This window comes from Atractosteus spatula, chromosome 12 (assembly GCF_055471065.1).
Source record: "Atractosteus spatula isolate fAtrSpa1 chromosome 12, fAtrSpa1.hap1, whole genome shotgun sequence".
Classification (NCBI taxonomy): domain Eukaryota; kingdom Metazoa; phylum Chordata; class Actinopteri; order Semionotiformes; family Lepisosteidae; genus Atractosteus; species Atractosteus spatula.
The window spans coordinates 35695450-35713419 of NC_142717.1; the positions used below are offsets into that span (position 1 = coordinate 35695450).

Sequence of the window (17970 nt, forward strand, 5' to 3'; positions counted from 1 at the left end):
CTAGAATGGTACAATTGTGACCGCAAAGGTTATTTTTTAGGATTCCAAAGAAGTAAAAATAGAAACACCCACATTGTAAGGAGGATGTAGCAGAGGATTGAAATGTAATTTGTCATTGTCATGCTGCAGTTGTGTCTGTCTTTGTGTCATTGTGTCTGCGTTCCATAAGAACCAAGAAAAGTTTGCAAATAAGCTGATTCGTTACATCTAGCTCATGTGAGGTTTATTAGGTAACTGATCCAATGGATCTTATCGGACTATTTATTAAAAGAGGTGATAGTGCCAGCTTTGGCATCATGACTGTGTTGCTCCTGTGGTTCTCTTGCTCATGTTTATATGCATTGTTTGTTTTTGTGTTTCTTTTTATGTCAGGTTCTGTAAAGTCCCTTTTGGACACTCTGAAGATATTCACTCTTTGGGTAGTTTGTTCCAATCTCTCACAATCTTTCCACAGAATGCTCTTGAATAGCTGGTTCTCCATAGTTCTCCATCTCTCCTTGTTGATTGTGACTCCTAACCCATTAATTGGGCATGGGTTTAAGCATAGCGAGTTGTACCTTACTCTGTATTAGTATAATATTTGTTAATACTATATATTTACAGTATAATGATATTTTTAAACATTAGTCTTCAATACAATACAAACACATTAAACCTTTAATTATTTTATCAGACAGTTTTTTTACTTTAATAATGCTATAATTCTATAACATTTGTCTATAATATTTTAGATATAATATCCATTGCCAGTTTGTAAGGCAAATAAAAAAGCTAAAAAAAAGTGTCTAACAATTATACAGTATGTGTACCGAATGTCTTTGGTAGTAAAACTGATATTTAACAGAATGGCACAGCTGCATTAATGTATTACACATTATTGTAATTGCCTTTAATTAAAAGAAGCTCATCTTTTATCCTGATAACCACTAATTTCTCTCAATAGTACGGATTTGTTCAGATTTATTAGAAAATCTTGGTGAAGTTCCCAGAACAATTGAGTATTGGAAGCCAGATAAGCAATGTCAGCAATGGGTTTTCCTTTCCTAAAAAAACGTGACCATTTTTTAGAACATTTCATAAGATAACATCACCTTACTGCGTCAAATTCAACAGGACCATCAATAATAACTGAGCAAATAACAGAGATGTCATTGCCACTATTTCTTTCATCACCGACTTCTTTAAAATGCTCTTCATTAAACATGCAAGAGGATTTTGGTAAAACTGTCTTTAAAAAAAGGCGCAGGATAATGCCTCAGACTCCTAGGGGATTGCATACAGAATGAACATATTCAAAGAGTTAAAGTCATGAGAAAGGTAACAACTAGAAAAGCTTTCAAAGGAAAGCAAAGCAATCAAAATATTAAAGACAATTACAGTGAATCTGGCCACTGGAATGTGAACTGGCTTTGGAAGAACACTAAGCAGTCTAACCACATATTAGACAGACACAGAACACCTAAAGCCTGATTTAAATGGCTGGAAAGGAAAGTGGAGTGGTAATTAATTTTTGTCAGTTTAAGAGAACAGCTGGAGAAAGAGTTTTAGCGCAGTTCAGTTGCCTGTACCCCACTTGGCTCTCACTCTTTATCCTTGCCACAGTTCAAACACAGACATTTACTCATCAGTGATGCTTCTTTAGAAATTTTCACTCCCTGTCTTTCATGTACGTTATTTTAAGAGATTAAAGTGATTGTTTTGCTTCCTTGTCCTTTCTGATGCAATGAGCGTTCCTCTGGAAAAACAGACAGGCTCCAGTCTGTTGGAATCTCAACTTCAGTGTGGACAAATCACTCCAGAGACCTGAGTTACAAAATTCCAGACAAAGATAGGAAAAGAACCAGAATTTAACTTCAACATTTAATTTCAACATAAACGGTATTGTTCAGTGTCTAGTGTTATTGAACATCTGGTGAACAAAGTCAGAGGTTATTTGTTTATCTTGAAAGAAACAATATGATTATACCACACACATAACAGCTTACCTCTCTACCCTGACAAACGTAGGTCCTGTGTATAAAAGTGTTGTAACATTCATGGTTATCAGAGTAATAGAAATAGATTCATTTTCAGTATTTAGGTTTTGGAGTTTTCTACTGGCAAAACTACATCTCTGCTACTAGAGGCATCTAATTTCATGATTGCGCTTACTGTAGCTCAGCACCAATGTCTACATAAGTACCGGAATCAGTGTACTGTACAGTATGAGTTGAAAATAAAGGGGAAGCACAAAGAATCCTATCTTGAAAGTATCAATATTTTTAATATATACTTTTCCATTTCAAACAGTGTCTGAAGGTTTATGATGTGCTTAAGAAGGAATATTAAGATATCTTTGTGAGTATCCTCTTTTGCTAACTGCCTTCTCACTTGTTTGGCTCAAAGAAAACAGCAACAATAAATGTTCAAGTCTAGATTAGTGACAACTAATCTAAGAAGCCATCTAAAATCCTGGCACAATATCATAATGAGATCTATTGTGACATAGTTTTCAAAGGTATTGACTCATTTGTCAATTTTGGATGTTACAAATAGGTTTGTATTCAATTCCCTCTCTGCTTTGCAATGTAAAATTCTTTGGCTTTGTAAAATACTTTCATCAGTGTAGAATTAGTTAAAACATTCAACATAGAAGAAGATTGTAATTGTCTAGATCACTCATCTATCATATTCTAGGCCTGGGTTTTGATTTGGTGAAGTACTTAGGTAAAATTTTGATATTTCTCAGTTTATCCCCTATAAAATATTCATATATATACTAATGGAAAAAAGAAACGTAACATTTTCTGGAATGAGAATACTGTAGTTATAGCTTATGTACTGTACTTTCACAAAAAGCTGTCGATTTAAGCCCTCTGACCAGCAATACAGCTTGTGCAGTGAGGCATTGCAACTTGCCAATCACATGAAAGCTCGTTAAGTGCACTTTTAACCAACGAGGTCAAGGTGGAGCAATGACTGATCATGTCACCTTTAAAAAGGCTTTAATTCAAAGCTTAGGTCACTGCAAGAAAAAGGCCACACTTAGTCAGTTTTCTGTGCATTCCATAATGCCTCAAATGTCACCAGAAGCAAGGGAGAGGGCCATTGGCATGCTGCAGAGAAGGTTTCAGCAGACCAGCAGGACAGATGACCATCCAAGATCTGGTCGCCCTCGAGTGACCACACCAGAGCAGGACCGACACATCAGACTGGTCCATCTGAGAGATCTGCTCCTGAAACTACCAGCAGACACAATGCCCGCATCAGTGACAGGACAGTAAGGCTCCATGCTGCTGGCCTTAGAGCAAGGCGGCCTGTCAGAGGCCCTTTGCTCACACCTCCTAGACGTCACACCTGAATGGCTTGGGCCAGACAGAGGCTGCGATGGACTCGTCATCAGTGGCATCAAGTCCTCTTCATCCTGTTCTACGCAGACGGGAGGGCCAGAGTATGGAGGAGGAGGTGTTGCATTTTGGTTTTTCCATCAGTATATTTCACATCACAACATAAATAGAAAGTATTGCTTGTCAGTCACCAGGGTCTGAAAATGTTCTGCTTTTCAAGTTCAAGCTGATCTTTGACCTATCCTAAAAATGAGCATCATAGGAACTTGAAAAATTCATACAGTCACAGTCTTAGAAAAATGGTATGCAACACTTTCTGAATCAATACTGAAATGGGCATTACTTGCCTAGGCATGACCTTGTTAATTTTAGACATATTAAGTTCATTAACAAAGAAATCAATGAAGGATGTTGAGACTGTGATAAATTTAATTTGGACCACGCTAAGGATTCCATGACTACCTAACATGAAACATCAAGCAGGGCCTATTTCTTTGTTGGTATCCATTTGCACTATAATGGTGAAAGTGTGAAGGTAAAGTTTGCATTAGTTTCTTCAAGCTTTCAATTCATGTTTGTTTTAACATAACGTTATCACCATTGTACCAAACATTTAGCTTGGTACAGGGAGAGCTTTACTTCGCAGTAGTTATTACTGTTGACTTGATTTAATAGTTAACCTATTATTTATTTTAGTGTTTAAAAAAATGTAATACCCTAGACATAGTTTAGTGGGTGTTTTCTTAGGGCTCACAAGTGAAATACAGTAAAGAAACACTAAGAATACATAAACAAGACACACAGGACTGCTTTTGCAATATTCCCAAAAAAACAGCAATGCCCAAATGTTCACTTTTATTTTTACAAAACATAACAAACAATAATAAATATAAAAATAACCATTCCTTACCCCAGAACCTCAAGAACACAAACCCCCCTCATCCATTTCCTCCAGTAGTGCTCCTGTTGTAGTCCCCTACAATTTATACTTAATTAATAATAATTTAAATATGCTTTGATCTAACTTATGCTCCATCTTACAAATCAATTATATAATGGAAAATTACGTATATTCATAGTGTAATAGTGTGTACTGTACTCTATTAAAAGGCAGGGCACGGAATAAGCTTAAACAGTGACCATGCAGCAGAGCAATGAATTTGACAAAAAGTAGCAGGTTTTAAAAGCAGTGATAGAGAGTAGTTTGAAAGCGGAGTGGTAGCTTGCAGGAATTACACCTGTAGTTTATACAGTAGAGCTCTGAGAAGGTGGCAGAAATAGGTGGTCTGGGGCTGTGCAGTCCTGCTGGTACCACCGGTCAATATCAAGAGAGAAGATGGTACTGTACAGTTACAGGGACAAGAGGAAGATACTACCAGACATCCAGTACAAGTATACATTTAAAGTCTACATGACCTGTATTTTGATAACCACTGAAAGTTATTTTAAAACAAATCACCCTTTATTCAAGACACAGGGATTTAATTGTCTGAATAGAGGACACTTCATTTTCCAAAGCTTTTTTTTTTCCAGAAAAGAACATAATGTACTGTATTCGATGTTATAACATATAACATTGTATACATGAGAATATATATGATACCTATTTACAGGTAGTTTCTTTAGGTTAAATGTTTATGATCTTATATTTACAGTTCTTGCCACCTGAATGTAATATTCTGTGCTTTTCCATAATAAATGTCATCTACAAGATGTTTGCCAAGTCTGGGATTTTTTACTTTTGGTGGACTTTCTTTGCAATTTGTGTAGAATATATTAATAATCCTTTGCTGGTGCCGTATGGTACCTTATGGTAAGTTTAATGACAATAGAACTAAGAAACTATATCATGCACTGTGTATAAAGTAGAACAGTGGTCTTCATGAATTGATTCACAAAAATTTGAGCTTTCACTCCTTCACTACACTCGGTTATCTATCAGTTTATTAATCAGTTTATAGTATCCGGCTCCCCCATGATACTCAATTGGATGAAGAGGTTAGAAAATGGATGGAAGGATGAATCATGAAAGACTTCTGAAATCAAATATACCATATCACTTGCTGTGTTTGTGTCAGTAGTATTGTAGCGTGTTCAAAGATCTCTAACACATTCTCTAAGCAACCTACATTTTTAACTCCATGCTAATAATTCCCTAGTATCCGTCTACCATACAAACACCTTTTTACTTTTCAGTTCGCATTATCTCCAGTTATACTTATCATCTCCATAATCTTATATGCAATAGAAGAAAGATTTAGCAGTTTATAATGGCTCTTTGATTTGGTTCGTCACTCTTTTTTGTGGATGAGTGTAATATTAATAGCAATTTTTCCAATCAGTGGGGATTATCCTGTCTCGAGTGACAGCTGAAAGTGTTTTGTAAATAATCTATATCCTTCAGGTTTCAGCTGGTAGAATACCATCATGGCTGCAGCCTTTACCTCCAGTTAAGTGTTTCTAGTACCTACAACACTTCTGCCTCTTCTATGCTAGTAATATTTAGTTTACAGATTTCATAAACTGAGGCATGTCATTGATTTCTTCCTTGTTAAACACTGAATGAAATATTCATTTTATATCAGCCATTTTCTTTTCATTTTCTAAATATTTCCCAGTATTGTTTCCAAGACACCATCTCCATCCTATACTAAACTTTTGCTGTTGTAGTTTTGAAAAATTATTAGTTTCTGTTTAGCACCACTTACTGTACAGTAGTCTTTTCTTTTTTGGCCTTACATACAATCTTCATTGTAACATTTTTGATCTGTGTAACTCATTATATTTATTTTCTTTAACCGGATGCTGCTCTTTTTTTAATTATTCTACAATGTGCTTTCTTTCTCCTTAGGTTTTTCTTAATTGTAAACCATTGCTTTCTAGATTTTAAAACAGCATTTGATATTGTGCTGAATTGTATCATTTAAAGAAAATAAATACATTGACAACATAAGAAACCTGCTGCTTTCTATGGAGAATTCTTGTTGCTGAACCGTAGACATCAGGCATGGTCCTGGGTTTGCTACTTCATGAGATAGATAGATAATACTTTATTAATCCCGTAGGGAAATTGATGAATTGAGATCCACTAGCCTTTTCCCTTCTTCATGGTTTATTAACTATAAGACCTAAACAAGACCTCAGGTGGATCCACACTAGCAGTAATAATGCAGCACCATAGCAACAATTATACAAGGATGAAATATGACTCTTACAGTATACCAATTTTCGCCAAATGAATCCCTACTTTTTTCTATTAAGAAGATTTAATCTCTTCACATAAAAGGGCATAGAACATGAAATAATATTCCTTGAAGACTCAAAACAAGATCTGGATATTGTACCCATCCTGTTCCAAGAGTAACAGGCTGTCCATCCTTTTAACACTAACAACATGAGTTAAAGTTGCACTGACAAAACTCATTTGATTAATTTAATCCTACAGCACTTACTTTCCAAACAGACCATTTACTCCTAACACTTTTTAGTGCACCTGCATTTATTTTTTTAATAAAAACACATACAGTGGAATTATTTCCATTTAAATCCTGCTTTATCTTTTATATTTAATGTTTCATAATTCAATACTGTAAACTGTATGTCGGATTTTCTTTACTTTAGAAGGTATTTAATGCACTTTATAATTAAAATATCATCCTGGAGTACAGAAGCTTCAATGTTCATTGAGGGTCTATAGCTAAGAAACACTTTGTCATTTGTCGTTAGCTCCTATTTTCCAAAATCTGTCCTCCACCCACTTCTGTCTTATTTTGCTATAGATCCATATTGACAGAAAGGCAGCACTTTTACTGGTTTATGGCTCAATGAATGTGCATAGCAAATTGCAAATTACCTATTCCACCCTGCCTTTAAATTATGCAGTAGCTAATCAAAATGTACACTTCAGTGCACTTTGTGATTTCTTGTCTAAACAGAAGCTGCTTTTGCCTTCATATTGCAGCTAATTATTAACATCTCCACAGGGCTCTACAACACATTCAATTAAACTACTCAGAGAAAGCAGTTTAGTATTGCTTCACCATTACTGAGATGCATTTTCTTAGCAAAAGCAAAAATTACTAAAAAGATTAAACCTGTTCTATAATGAGTCATTTACTTCTAGTTTAAAAAAAACAAAAAGTCAGTAAAATTCAGTACTGGTTAAACACCTCAAGATTGATAAGCAGGTGGTAAAAACATAAACTACAGCATAAACCTAAAATCACTGTACGGTAATCACTGCACTTGAAAAAGCTGCCTATGAAAAAGGCTGGTGTTGATACATCATTTTCCATCTCTAGGCAATAGAAGGAAGCATTAAAAAGGTAAACAGAACGATACAAGACACTGTTACAAGTGTCAAATTTAAAGCAAGTGTTGTTTTGTAAAACTTTCACAATGTACTAGGAATACCTTTGTTCACCATATCTTAAAAAAGATGCTGCTGCTTTGGAATATGTTCAAAGAAGACCACAAAGGTACAGTACATTCCAGGGCTTAAAAGAATAGCCTGTGCTGTTAGGCTAAAAAAGTCTATGTTTTTTTAGCCATACACAGAGAATTTGGGGGCCAGAATCGAGAATGCAAATCACCAAAAAGTATTGACAAAGATGATCTAGTGGACACCTTCAGAATCAACTGTGATAGATGAGTTTATTTTTCATAAGTCATATTGTTGAAGCCAGCACCCTGACATCTTTGAAGAAACATCTGATTGAGATACTTACAGTAGATCAATTACCTACTAGTAACTAAAACAGCCATATTGGCCAAATATTTCTAACATTTCTTATAATTAACAGGAAGTGAGGTTTTTTGGTGATGCTCTGGCAAACTTAACAAGCTAATGTTTTCACAGCTCTCTTTTTCAGGTTCAAAAAGTGTAGTTTGAATCAACCCAATATTGAAAGAAAGATACATTGTAATCTGGTACTAGAACATGTGACTGTCTGTACCTGTAGAATTTATTTTTCTGAAAACAAGCATTACACAATTAACACAAAACTTTGTAAGTATCCTAAGATGCTATGTCTACTTGTTAATCAAATAAATAAAAATAGAAATATCCTGGAAATAGACATGCAGCAGTTATTGGATTTCCAGCTCAGCCTTGTATTTTCACTCACCTCTTATGTGTGTCAGAGTTAGCAACCGATGAAAGGCCCCACTATCCCATACTGAGTAAACAACACTGTTGAATGATTAACCTGTGAATGAAGCCAATATGACTTGCATAATGCAGTTGAACTGAAAAAAAAAATGTCCTTTCCTACTCTGACAGGAAATGTTAATATTCTTGGCAAGAGCTAAATAATTGGGACTATATCGGATTTGTTCTTGTTTATCCTTATTAATTTATTAAATTAGGATTATAAAGTATATAACCACTGTGCAAATACATATCTAACATATACTTGAATTGAATAGGGAATATGCAAACACACATACAAACTGAAGAGTGTTTTGGGAATATACTCTGTTTTCTTGACTTTGTATTAGCTTGACAATATCACATGTTCCCCTTCCAAAGATGATGCTCCTGGTTGCCATGTCAACAGGCTTCTGAATCGGTTCATGGGAGCTGCTGCAGTTATGCTCACCACTGGACTTGTTTCTCTTTCCCAAATACAAATTTAAGTGGACAGCATTTTCGAGCATGGCCTCTCAGAGTGTATCCAAAACTTTCAACAGTCAAAGGAGTATTTATATTCTCCCGGGGATTGAGCTGAGAAATAGATGGCACGTTATTCAGAATCTAAGGTTTTCCTAATAAGCTGAATTGAAGGTAGGAATATGTGATTCCTTTCATCAGTGCTATTGAGGACATTTCAATTCCAAGATTCAAGCATGACAGACATACTTTTTAGTTGTTTAAAATGAGATTCTTGCCAAAGAAAACATATAGTCATAAATTCACTTCTTTTGAGGTTCCAGAAATGTCATGTAGGATTATAGTGTTATTGTTCCATTAGATTGTATAAATTACTGTACCTAAAGCTATGTGAAAAATTGACTTTAAACATTTAAAAGCGGTTTAAAAGACCAAGATATACCAAACTCCTGATTCAAATTTTATTACACTAAAGGTAAAAATTAGAATACACTGTATTTTTATTTTAAAACTTTTTAAAAAATGAACATTATTAAATAGAATATATATTTTTTTTAATTCCTTTGGTAATGGGCTGCAATATTCTCATTTTTTGTATATTTGTAGTATAATGCACTGGCGTCCATATGATGATATCTCTTGAAAATTCATTTGTAACTTACTGTGGTTCTCTATACACTTCAAGCCAGGCACGCCCGTGTTTTTGCCATGATATTATTTTTTTAACTCAAAGGAATATCTATAAAATACTTCAAGTAGGTAGCTGCGTCAGCATGCGTAGTCTGCAAAGAAACAAGTAAAGGTTCGTGGTGAAAAGGTTCCATGCTGAAAACAGAAGACAATAAACACAATGCCAATTATTAGCAAAATAACAAACAACAAGCCAAAAGAAAAACACACTCGAAGAAGGCACCCCAGCCAAAACATTGTGTTTCTTCTCATCTTTTCAGCATGGAATAAATCTTCAGGTGGGTATCTGCGTCAGCATGCGTAGGCTGCAAAGGAACAAGTAATAGGTTTATTCCATGCTGAAAAAAAAGAAAAAGAAGAGAAAGAAGAAGAAAGAAAACACTTTCTTTCTTCTATTTTTTCCAGCATGGAATAAACCTATTACTTGTTCCTTTGGAATAAATATTTACTTGTTCCTCATCTATAAAATGTGCGTGCTTCTCTATAAACGTCACTGATACTATAACAAGTGAGCGACAAGTCGTAATTCATTTGTTTACCCTGGTTTTGATGGCTAAACAAACGTACTTCGGCTACTCCAGGATTATTTATGACAGTCTACAACCGCTCTTCACGTACTCCAGGTCTCCTTCAGAGAGACGCGGTGTCGCTGCTCCGAACGGACAGAATGGGCGTGGCCGCACACCTGTTGGGCTGCGAGGACACGTGACTCGGCTGGAATTTGATTTGGATCTTGAACCTGTCGAACAGAAACCTCTGAATTAAGAAAAGGATGTCTGAATCTGCAAATTCGCCCGCTACGTCCTTCCCAGCCGCTACAATTTCTTTGCCTACGGGACCTGAGGTGCTGAGAACGTACTCGGGGGCTCTCGTCTGCTTAGAAATAGTAAGTGTGTACAAACTCTGAACACCTTTCCTTACAAAAGTTAGCTACTCGCCGTGGTTCGCTAGTACATTCGAGTGTGTGTGAAAATGTGTGAATGTTTTCATATTCCAGACAAGAAGCACCGAGTGAAACGATCTCGTCTCTGCTTCTTGTTAATATTGGAAGTACCGATGAGGCATTTGGCTTTTTTGCTCTTGATGGCAGCGGCGCAAGAGCTCGCAAGAAACGTGGTGCTTTCTGTTAAGTTCATGAGGTGATGACAGCGCTCCGACATTACATGTAAAATGAAGATTTCGAGAACCTAGCTAAGAGGATTAGCCCTGCCACTCCCACATTTAAAATAACACGGAGGTCTGGAAAACTTGCCGTACAATTGAATGTGCACGGCTGTGGAAGATCCTCTCCGGTGACATTTAGTGTTTTTCCGGTGGATGGTATACTTTTAATATATACCGAAGTGTGTACAACATAATGTATTCTAACTTATTCAGCTTTGTTATTAAATACCTAAACAACTCATCTGAAGCTGTTGTTTAAGAAGGTATTGTTGCAGGATAGGCTGGGCAGTACTAAATACAAGATTTACCTGGTTCTGCGTGGTACAGTAATTCACATTGCAACGGTCAGAAATGACCTAATTACAAGCTTGCCGTGGTGTAACACTGCAAAACCACCACAATGAATAATGACAAAAGCAATGAGAACTTTTTACCAATGCTTGGTGTAAGAATGACAAAGTAACTTGAAAACGTTAAAAAAAATACCAGGGTAAACCTTCAGAATTTTAAAATGAAGTCTACTAAACTTAACATTCTTCTAATACTTATTGGATACATTGTAAACATTGCTCACAAAGCCTACAGTCTAGGACTCCAAATCAAAATGGAGAAAAGTATCTTATGTATTTCTTTGTACACAGGTGATGTTATGAGTGCACAATGTCTGAAAGAGACTTTTAAAAAGTGAAAATTGTATTAGCTCTTTTAATTTGTTTTTTTTTTGCCTGTTAATATTTGAAAATGAAAATAGGGAAAAAGCAGCTGGTGAAATATCCAGAAGGATGGTTTTTATTTTTTTCCTAATGACAAAGAAAGCTTTTTATAGTAGTACATGTTAAAAGCAGAGTTTTCTTTTCTCATGCAGGTCCTTGGAGGTCTGGTATGGATTCTTGTGGCCTCTTCCAATGTCCCCGTGCCTCTGTTACAAGGCTGGGTTATGTTTGTGTCCGTAACCATGTTTACCTTCTCCACTGCATACCTCCTTGTCTTTCTCCTGGGCTTTGTTGACAGGATCAACACTGACTGGAATTTCTTGGTAAGAAGTTTTACATTTCTTTCTTTGGTGAACTGAAAATGGCTTGCAGGCACCAAACAGCCAAGAATCTTAGTTGCATTCTTTGCAAGAGAAAAAAAGCACAACAATATTCAGTGTTTTGCGATCCAGTCGCCCATATGACAAAAAGGAAGTAATCAGTGACCCTTAGGAGAGCAGATGACGGTATCTGCTTTTTGTTGGACATTTGTAGTCCCCTCCATTCATGTTATGCTTATTTAAAATGAAGTGCTGCCATTTAGTGTTGAGATGTAACAATTATTTCAGCAAAAAGGTTTTAAAAAAATTGTTTACTTGGGTAAATATTAAGAGAGGACAATGGTGAAGTATACAGGATTCATGGTACAGTTCTGATTTAGAAGGCTTTCCAGAAGCAATTACTGATAGTATGGCAAATACATTTGATTAAATTCCATATGTAAAATGCTTTTCCTTGAACAATGAGATCAGGCGATGGTAATTATCAGTTATTATGATATCATAATCAGTTTTTAGGTACCATTTGTTAGTATATTATAGAACATTCTGTGTCATTTCCAAAGGTTAAGAACCTTGAACCTCTTTGAAGGCAACACTCCCATGTTTTACTTCTTTTCTATAAGAAGTTTCAGAACACTGCAGTTACTTTTATACAATAATATTGAATTCTTCCAACACTTTAGATAAAACATACAGGTACAGTATACCAGCTATGACCCCTGAGACTTGAGACTTAGCTGAAAATGGAGCTAAAAACTTGCTTTGATTTCCACTGGCTGTCTTCAGTATTCGCTTAAACATGTTGATGTGCAATTTTAGCCCATCCTTAATGTGACAAAAATCAAGTTTTATTGCATTTGTTTTAATTGTAAGTTGTAGCGGACACTGAATTTAATCTCTGTCTGTGACGCCTCTGGGCACCTGCCCAGGGAGGTGTAAAACACTGAGTGCTGGGGTGTGTCATTATAACAGTCTCCTCTCCCCCAAAGCAACCTGTTACATAAACTGTTCAACGGTCTTCCTTGGGCAGTAATCCTATGTAAATGGGTTTATCACCCATGGGTTTTTTCTCCATGTAAAAACCCCATGAAAACAAAACTTCTTACAAATGTTTTGGAAATTCAAAGTGATGTACAGTATAGTACCAGACATGCCAATGAAAAAGGAGACCTTCTTTGTCCTGGTGGCATTCAGCTTGTTGTGCACTAAGGAAATAAGAAAATGAAACTTTCTTAGTTGCCATTAGTATACTCTTAAGAGTATTAATTCAGTATTATAATTTTTAGCATCATTTGCTGAGTGTTCAATAAGCTTAAAATAGGTATCATTGATAGATTATAATTTTGTGAGCTACTGTGTATAAATGTTCTGAACAAGCTAAATCTTGTTTAATGGGTCCAAGGCATGACAGAAATTGCTTAAGCACTCTAAGGCATTTTAGCAGTTTAGTTTAGAAATGACTGTAAGTATCCACTAAGGTGTGTTAAAATATATCAGTCAGATGCCCAAAGGGAAAAAGGCATTACAGAAACATGCATTTTGACACAAGCACTCCTTTTTCTTAGAAATCTCTACTAGAAAATCTTTCTCCCAGGCTCCACCAAAAAATCCTAATATAAATATATCATGCAAAATTAGTGCTATTAAATTTACATTTAAATTTTCCTTTTTGTGTTCAAAATTAACAGCCACAATCTCACTGAAAATAAATGACTCGTATATTGTCAAAGTTTTGTTCCCAATATCAGATTAAATACCCCTGGGTTCGTACACTGTTTTGTAAATTTTTAGAAAAATCTGAGAAAACGTGTAGTGTCCAAAAAGAACATTGTCCAAAAGTAGGAATTCTGTCCTGTTCCACCTATAAAATATGATTTACAGTGAAGTATTCCACCAAAAATGAAAGAATCTGACACCTTGATATCTTCTCCCCCCAGTAATTGGGGTTGGTAAATTGTTGAGTCCTTAAAAGGACCCACAATTCTACACTTTTATCACCAAATTGCCATGAACACCTTAAGAGCAATGTGGGAATGCAACAACTATCTTTATGTTAATTGGATACGAGTTAGAACAGGTATACTCCAGTCAAAAACAAACAATACCAGAAGTTAAGAGAGAGTTGTGTATGACCTGCACTTCCAAAGAACAAAACCGTTTGAAGTTAACTTTACTTTATTTTTGTTTTCTTTTAATTCTCCACGGTCTTCATCTTACAAGATCTGAAAGATGTAATAGGGACATAGTCAAATGGATGTCTTTATTACTTAACAGATACGGTTTTACAAGGTTAGGATAAATGAAAAAGAAAATTGTAGATTTAAAACCAATGACCAACCAGGCTGGATGAGGCTGATGTGTGCAATTTGAAGCTAAGTCTCTAAAGCAGCAGCAGCAGCAGCAGCAGCAAATAACTGGACCAATTCATCAGGTTCTCCCATGTCAAGATAGTAACTAGCTGATTAAGCTCAGTAAAAAACCCCATTTGAATAAAAACCTGTTCTCCTAGTTAACTGAAGGTGTCTTTTGTTATTCCAGGTGTTAAAACTGTACAAAGAGCGTGGCCTTGAAAAGCAGGCTTTACTGGTCTGTCAAGAACCTAAGCTCCATTGGCAGAGTTACAGTGATCAAATAGTCAGCAGAACAGTGTTATATTCTTTAGGTTAGCATTAATTCATGTCTGATTATTTTTTAAATGTGAAGCTCATTAACCCAAATTGAACACAGTGTTATCAATGATCTAAGCCCCTTGAAGATTGAGTGTTCTTGAATGAATGAAGTGGAGTCAATACTTACAGAAACTGTACTCATTTAAAAAAAATTGCACATAGTTCATAAAATGCCTAAAATGATGGTAGGGCTCATTTTTCTTTTTCATATGCAGTAGAGAAGAAGAAAGCTCCTGTTTGCATATTTCTACCTTACAGACATGACCTGCATTGGTCTTGGTAGAAAAGGCATGGCTTGTTTAAGAAAGTTAATGTTTACAGTATGTAGAAGTGCATCATGGGTTATGCTTTAGTTATTTCATGTTCGGTCAGAAAAGTGTTACAGTAGATGTGCGTTGTGTGAAGACCCGTTATGAGAGTAATGCATTTATGCAAGTCTTGTGCTTCAAAATAACATGAGGACCAAGGAGGTTTTTTTTATCATGGATGCAGTTGTCACATGTCTCGCAGACTTGATAAAAGAAATTTATCAGAAAGAGAATTGGTCTAAATGTGGGTATGCTCGTCATGATTTTTTGGCAATGGGACAGAAGGCCTCAAGGTATTTCCCTAAAGAACATTTCCTTGAAGAAAACGAATTACTCTTCAAAGGCCATATCAGAAAAGGCTAACATTTCCATCTTTAATTAACATTTTAAGAAAAGTGAAGGGGAATAAAAACATCAGAAGAGGTTGAAGGATGCATATGCTCGCTCAGTAAAAGCCATCGGCAGGAGTGAGGGACTCCTACAGCCTCATCCCTACATTGTTGGTTTGAACTTGAACATTTGGTCAATTGTAGGACTGTAGGAAGTAGCTGTACAGTTTCTTCATTACTCCAGATTTCTAAAGCAAAATGCTGTTACTTGTACCCAGAACCCACAGTAAGTAAGGAAAGGATCAGTGTTACCTTGACTTGCTAAATAAAAGGAGACATGATCTCATATAGTTCTCTACAGAATACATGGGCCAGTAATTTTGAAAGGTTTTGTTTTCTCTAATGTTTAGGATGTAATGAAAAAGTAGAGTTTTAACACTACCTGTTAAAGACACACTGTAATGTTTTGTTTCATTTTTAGGATGTAATGTACCACTTTACCGCACTGTTGTTCTACTTTGGAGCCTCAGTACTTGAAGCTGCAGTGACAGCTGCCTCTGGAGCAATCAGTATAAATTCCACGGCCACCTCTCCCCCCACTCTGAACTGTATGGTGGTTATAACCAACAAAAACATCGTCACCTTTTTGAACCCTCAACAGTACAATATTAACGTAGCAGCTACCGTAAGTAACTCATATACCTGCCTTTGTTTCTTTATTGTGTTCAGATGTTAATCAAAAATAATTTCTAACATTTTGGAATCTGTAGCAAATTTCCCTCTAATTTTTGAGTATTTTGTTAAATGAGGTTGCTGGATAAATTGTGTAAAAAAGGTGCGCACAAACGCAACGTTTCGGCTGTGGAGCCTTCTTCGGGTATCTCCTGCCACACCCGAAACATTCTGTTTTCTTTCTTCTCTTTTCAGCATGGAATAAACCTATTACTTGTTCCTTTGCGGCATACGCATGCTGACGCAGCTCCCCACCTGAACTAAAATAACACATAACTTAAATGTCAAAATTAAACAGCTTTTTATAGATTTTTTTTCTCTGGCTGTTACTCATTCTAGAGTTGTACTGGATGTATTTAGGGTTCTGTTAATTTTTTTTTATGCTGTTGCATATTGTATATCTATTCTTGCACCACTTCTTTGAACTCTGAATCACTGCCAGAATACACTGGGTACGATTATACAATAAAGATGTATGCAGTATTGTTTCAGCTATGGGGGAGAGGGAAAAAAAACGTATAAAAAGGAAAATGGTGTGGAAGTTCTTTATTCTCTAATGCAGCTCTGTGGAAAGGGTAATTTCAGTCAGATTCGGACAGGCAAATATTCTATTCTAACATAAAATGTTAACACGCATACTGTACCAGTTAGAATATAAGAACTTTGTGTCTTAAGGGCCAATGTACTAAGGACCCAGTAACACCGAATGCTAGTCCTATAACCTGAAATCCTAAACAACCGCTTAACATGCCACAAAGAGAAATATTCTGTGTCTTAAATAAAAGAATACAACCCAGCATGAAATGGCCTTTTTTAACCTATTTTTACCTTAACTTGATCACCTGAGGAAGAGCACTGAGGGTTAAGTTAATGGCCACAACCAATTGTATTTATTTCAGGAAATAGGTTATGTGGAACTTTTAATATGAAGTACCCTGTATTACCTTTGGAAAAAAGTCACTGATAAGTTGCTTGGAAAGAGTCACGCAGTTATTGCAAATGCTGCATTAAATGTTTATGCTGAGATCATGATATTTATTTTGTCACTAAAAATGTAACTCTTAATAGCTGCATAACATTTGATTTCTTTTCTTTGTAGGTATTTGCATTTGTGGTAACCACTTGCTACGCGTGCAGTATGTTCATGGGCTTTAGAAGATGGAGAATGTAGTGCTGTTGTTGCTGTTCGGATCCTGGTTTTAAGGTTCAGGCATGAAAGAAGTACAATAAACTCTATGAACAAACTGTGTTATTAACCGTGGAGTAGAAACTTTACAGCACAGGACATAAACTGTGCTGATAAAGTTTAAAAATATTCCATGCAGCATTTAGAGTAAGTACTTTACTGAGTGTCTCAATATTTTGGGATTCTGCCAAGCATTTTCATCTTCTGTTTTTTAGTATTTTTTCCATATATATCCAGTTCTGAAAATTTAGTTATTTTACTATTTAACATTGTAATCTTAAAAAGGCTTTTGGCCACTTGGTTACTTATTTATGAGATGCTTTTATTTCTTTAAAGAGTTTCCTGAGTTTGTGGGGTTGCATGGTAACTGTTTTGTTTGATAGGACCTAAAAAGAAAATCATTCTCTGTATTGATTAATACCCAGTATTTCATTTTTTAACAAATATGTAAATATATGCAACATCTGTTTTTGGGAACATAATAAATAGAATTTTTGTATTAACCTGATTCTGAAGAGTTTTCATTTTGCTAGAAAAATTCAGATTAATGGGATTTGTGTTAAGTGTATTTCAGTGCTTGAGGCAAGATTAAAAGTTATATTAAAAGCTAGCAGTATAAAACAGATTTCATAGTATGTGAAATAAACCTTTTCTGTTACAAATTGCTGTCTAAATTTACCAGTTCATTTTAGAGTGAAAGTACAACTCTGTTTCACTCTGAACAGTCACTGTTGGGGGGGGGGGGGTAGGACACTTTTAAAGAAGAAAAGTTTCTTAACGTTTAGCTTCATTCACTGGTTTTTAAGCCCAGGGGATTCTAGTTAAGAATGGTGACAAATGAGAGGAGGCCATTTGTCTCATTTAGCCTGTTTGGTAGTTTGTACAGTAGTCTGATCAATATGGAAAATTAAATCTCAAATGT

The 17970-nt window shown here is 35.7% G+C and overlaps 1 protein-coding gene across 1 annotated transcript; it reads left to right on the forward strand.

Annotated features, from left to right (window-relative positions):
- Positions 1–10333: 10333 nt before the first annotated feature.
- On the forward strand, positions 10334–17551 carry mal2 (mal, T cell differentiation protein 2). Its single transcript, XM_088929177.1, has 4 exons — positions 10334–10513; positions 11657–11827; positions 15612–15815; positions 16962–17551. Exons 1-4 carry the CDS (start codon positions 10400–10402, stop codon positions 17031–17033), a joined length of 561 nt encoding a protein of 186 aa, XP_088785303.1. The 5' UTR covers positions 10334–10399; the 3' UTR covers positions 17034–17551.
- The last annotated feature ends 419 nt before the right edge of the window (positions 17552–17970 follow it).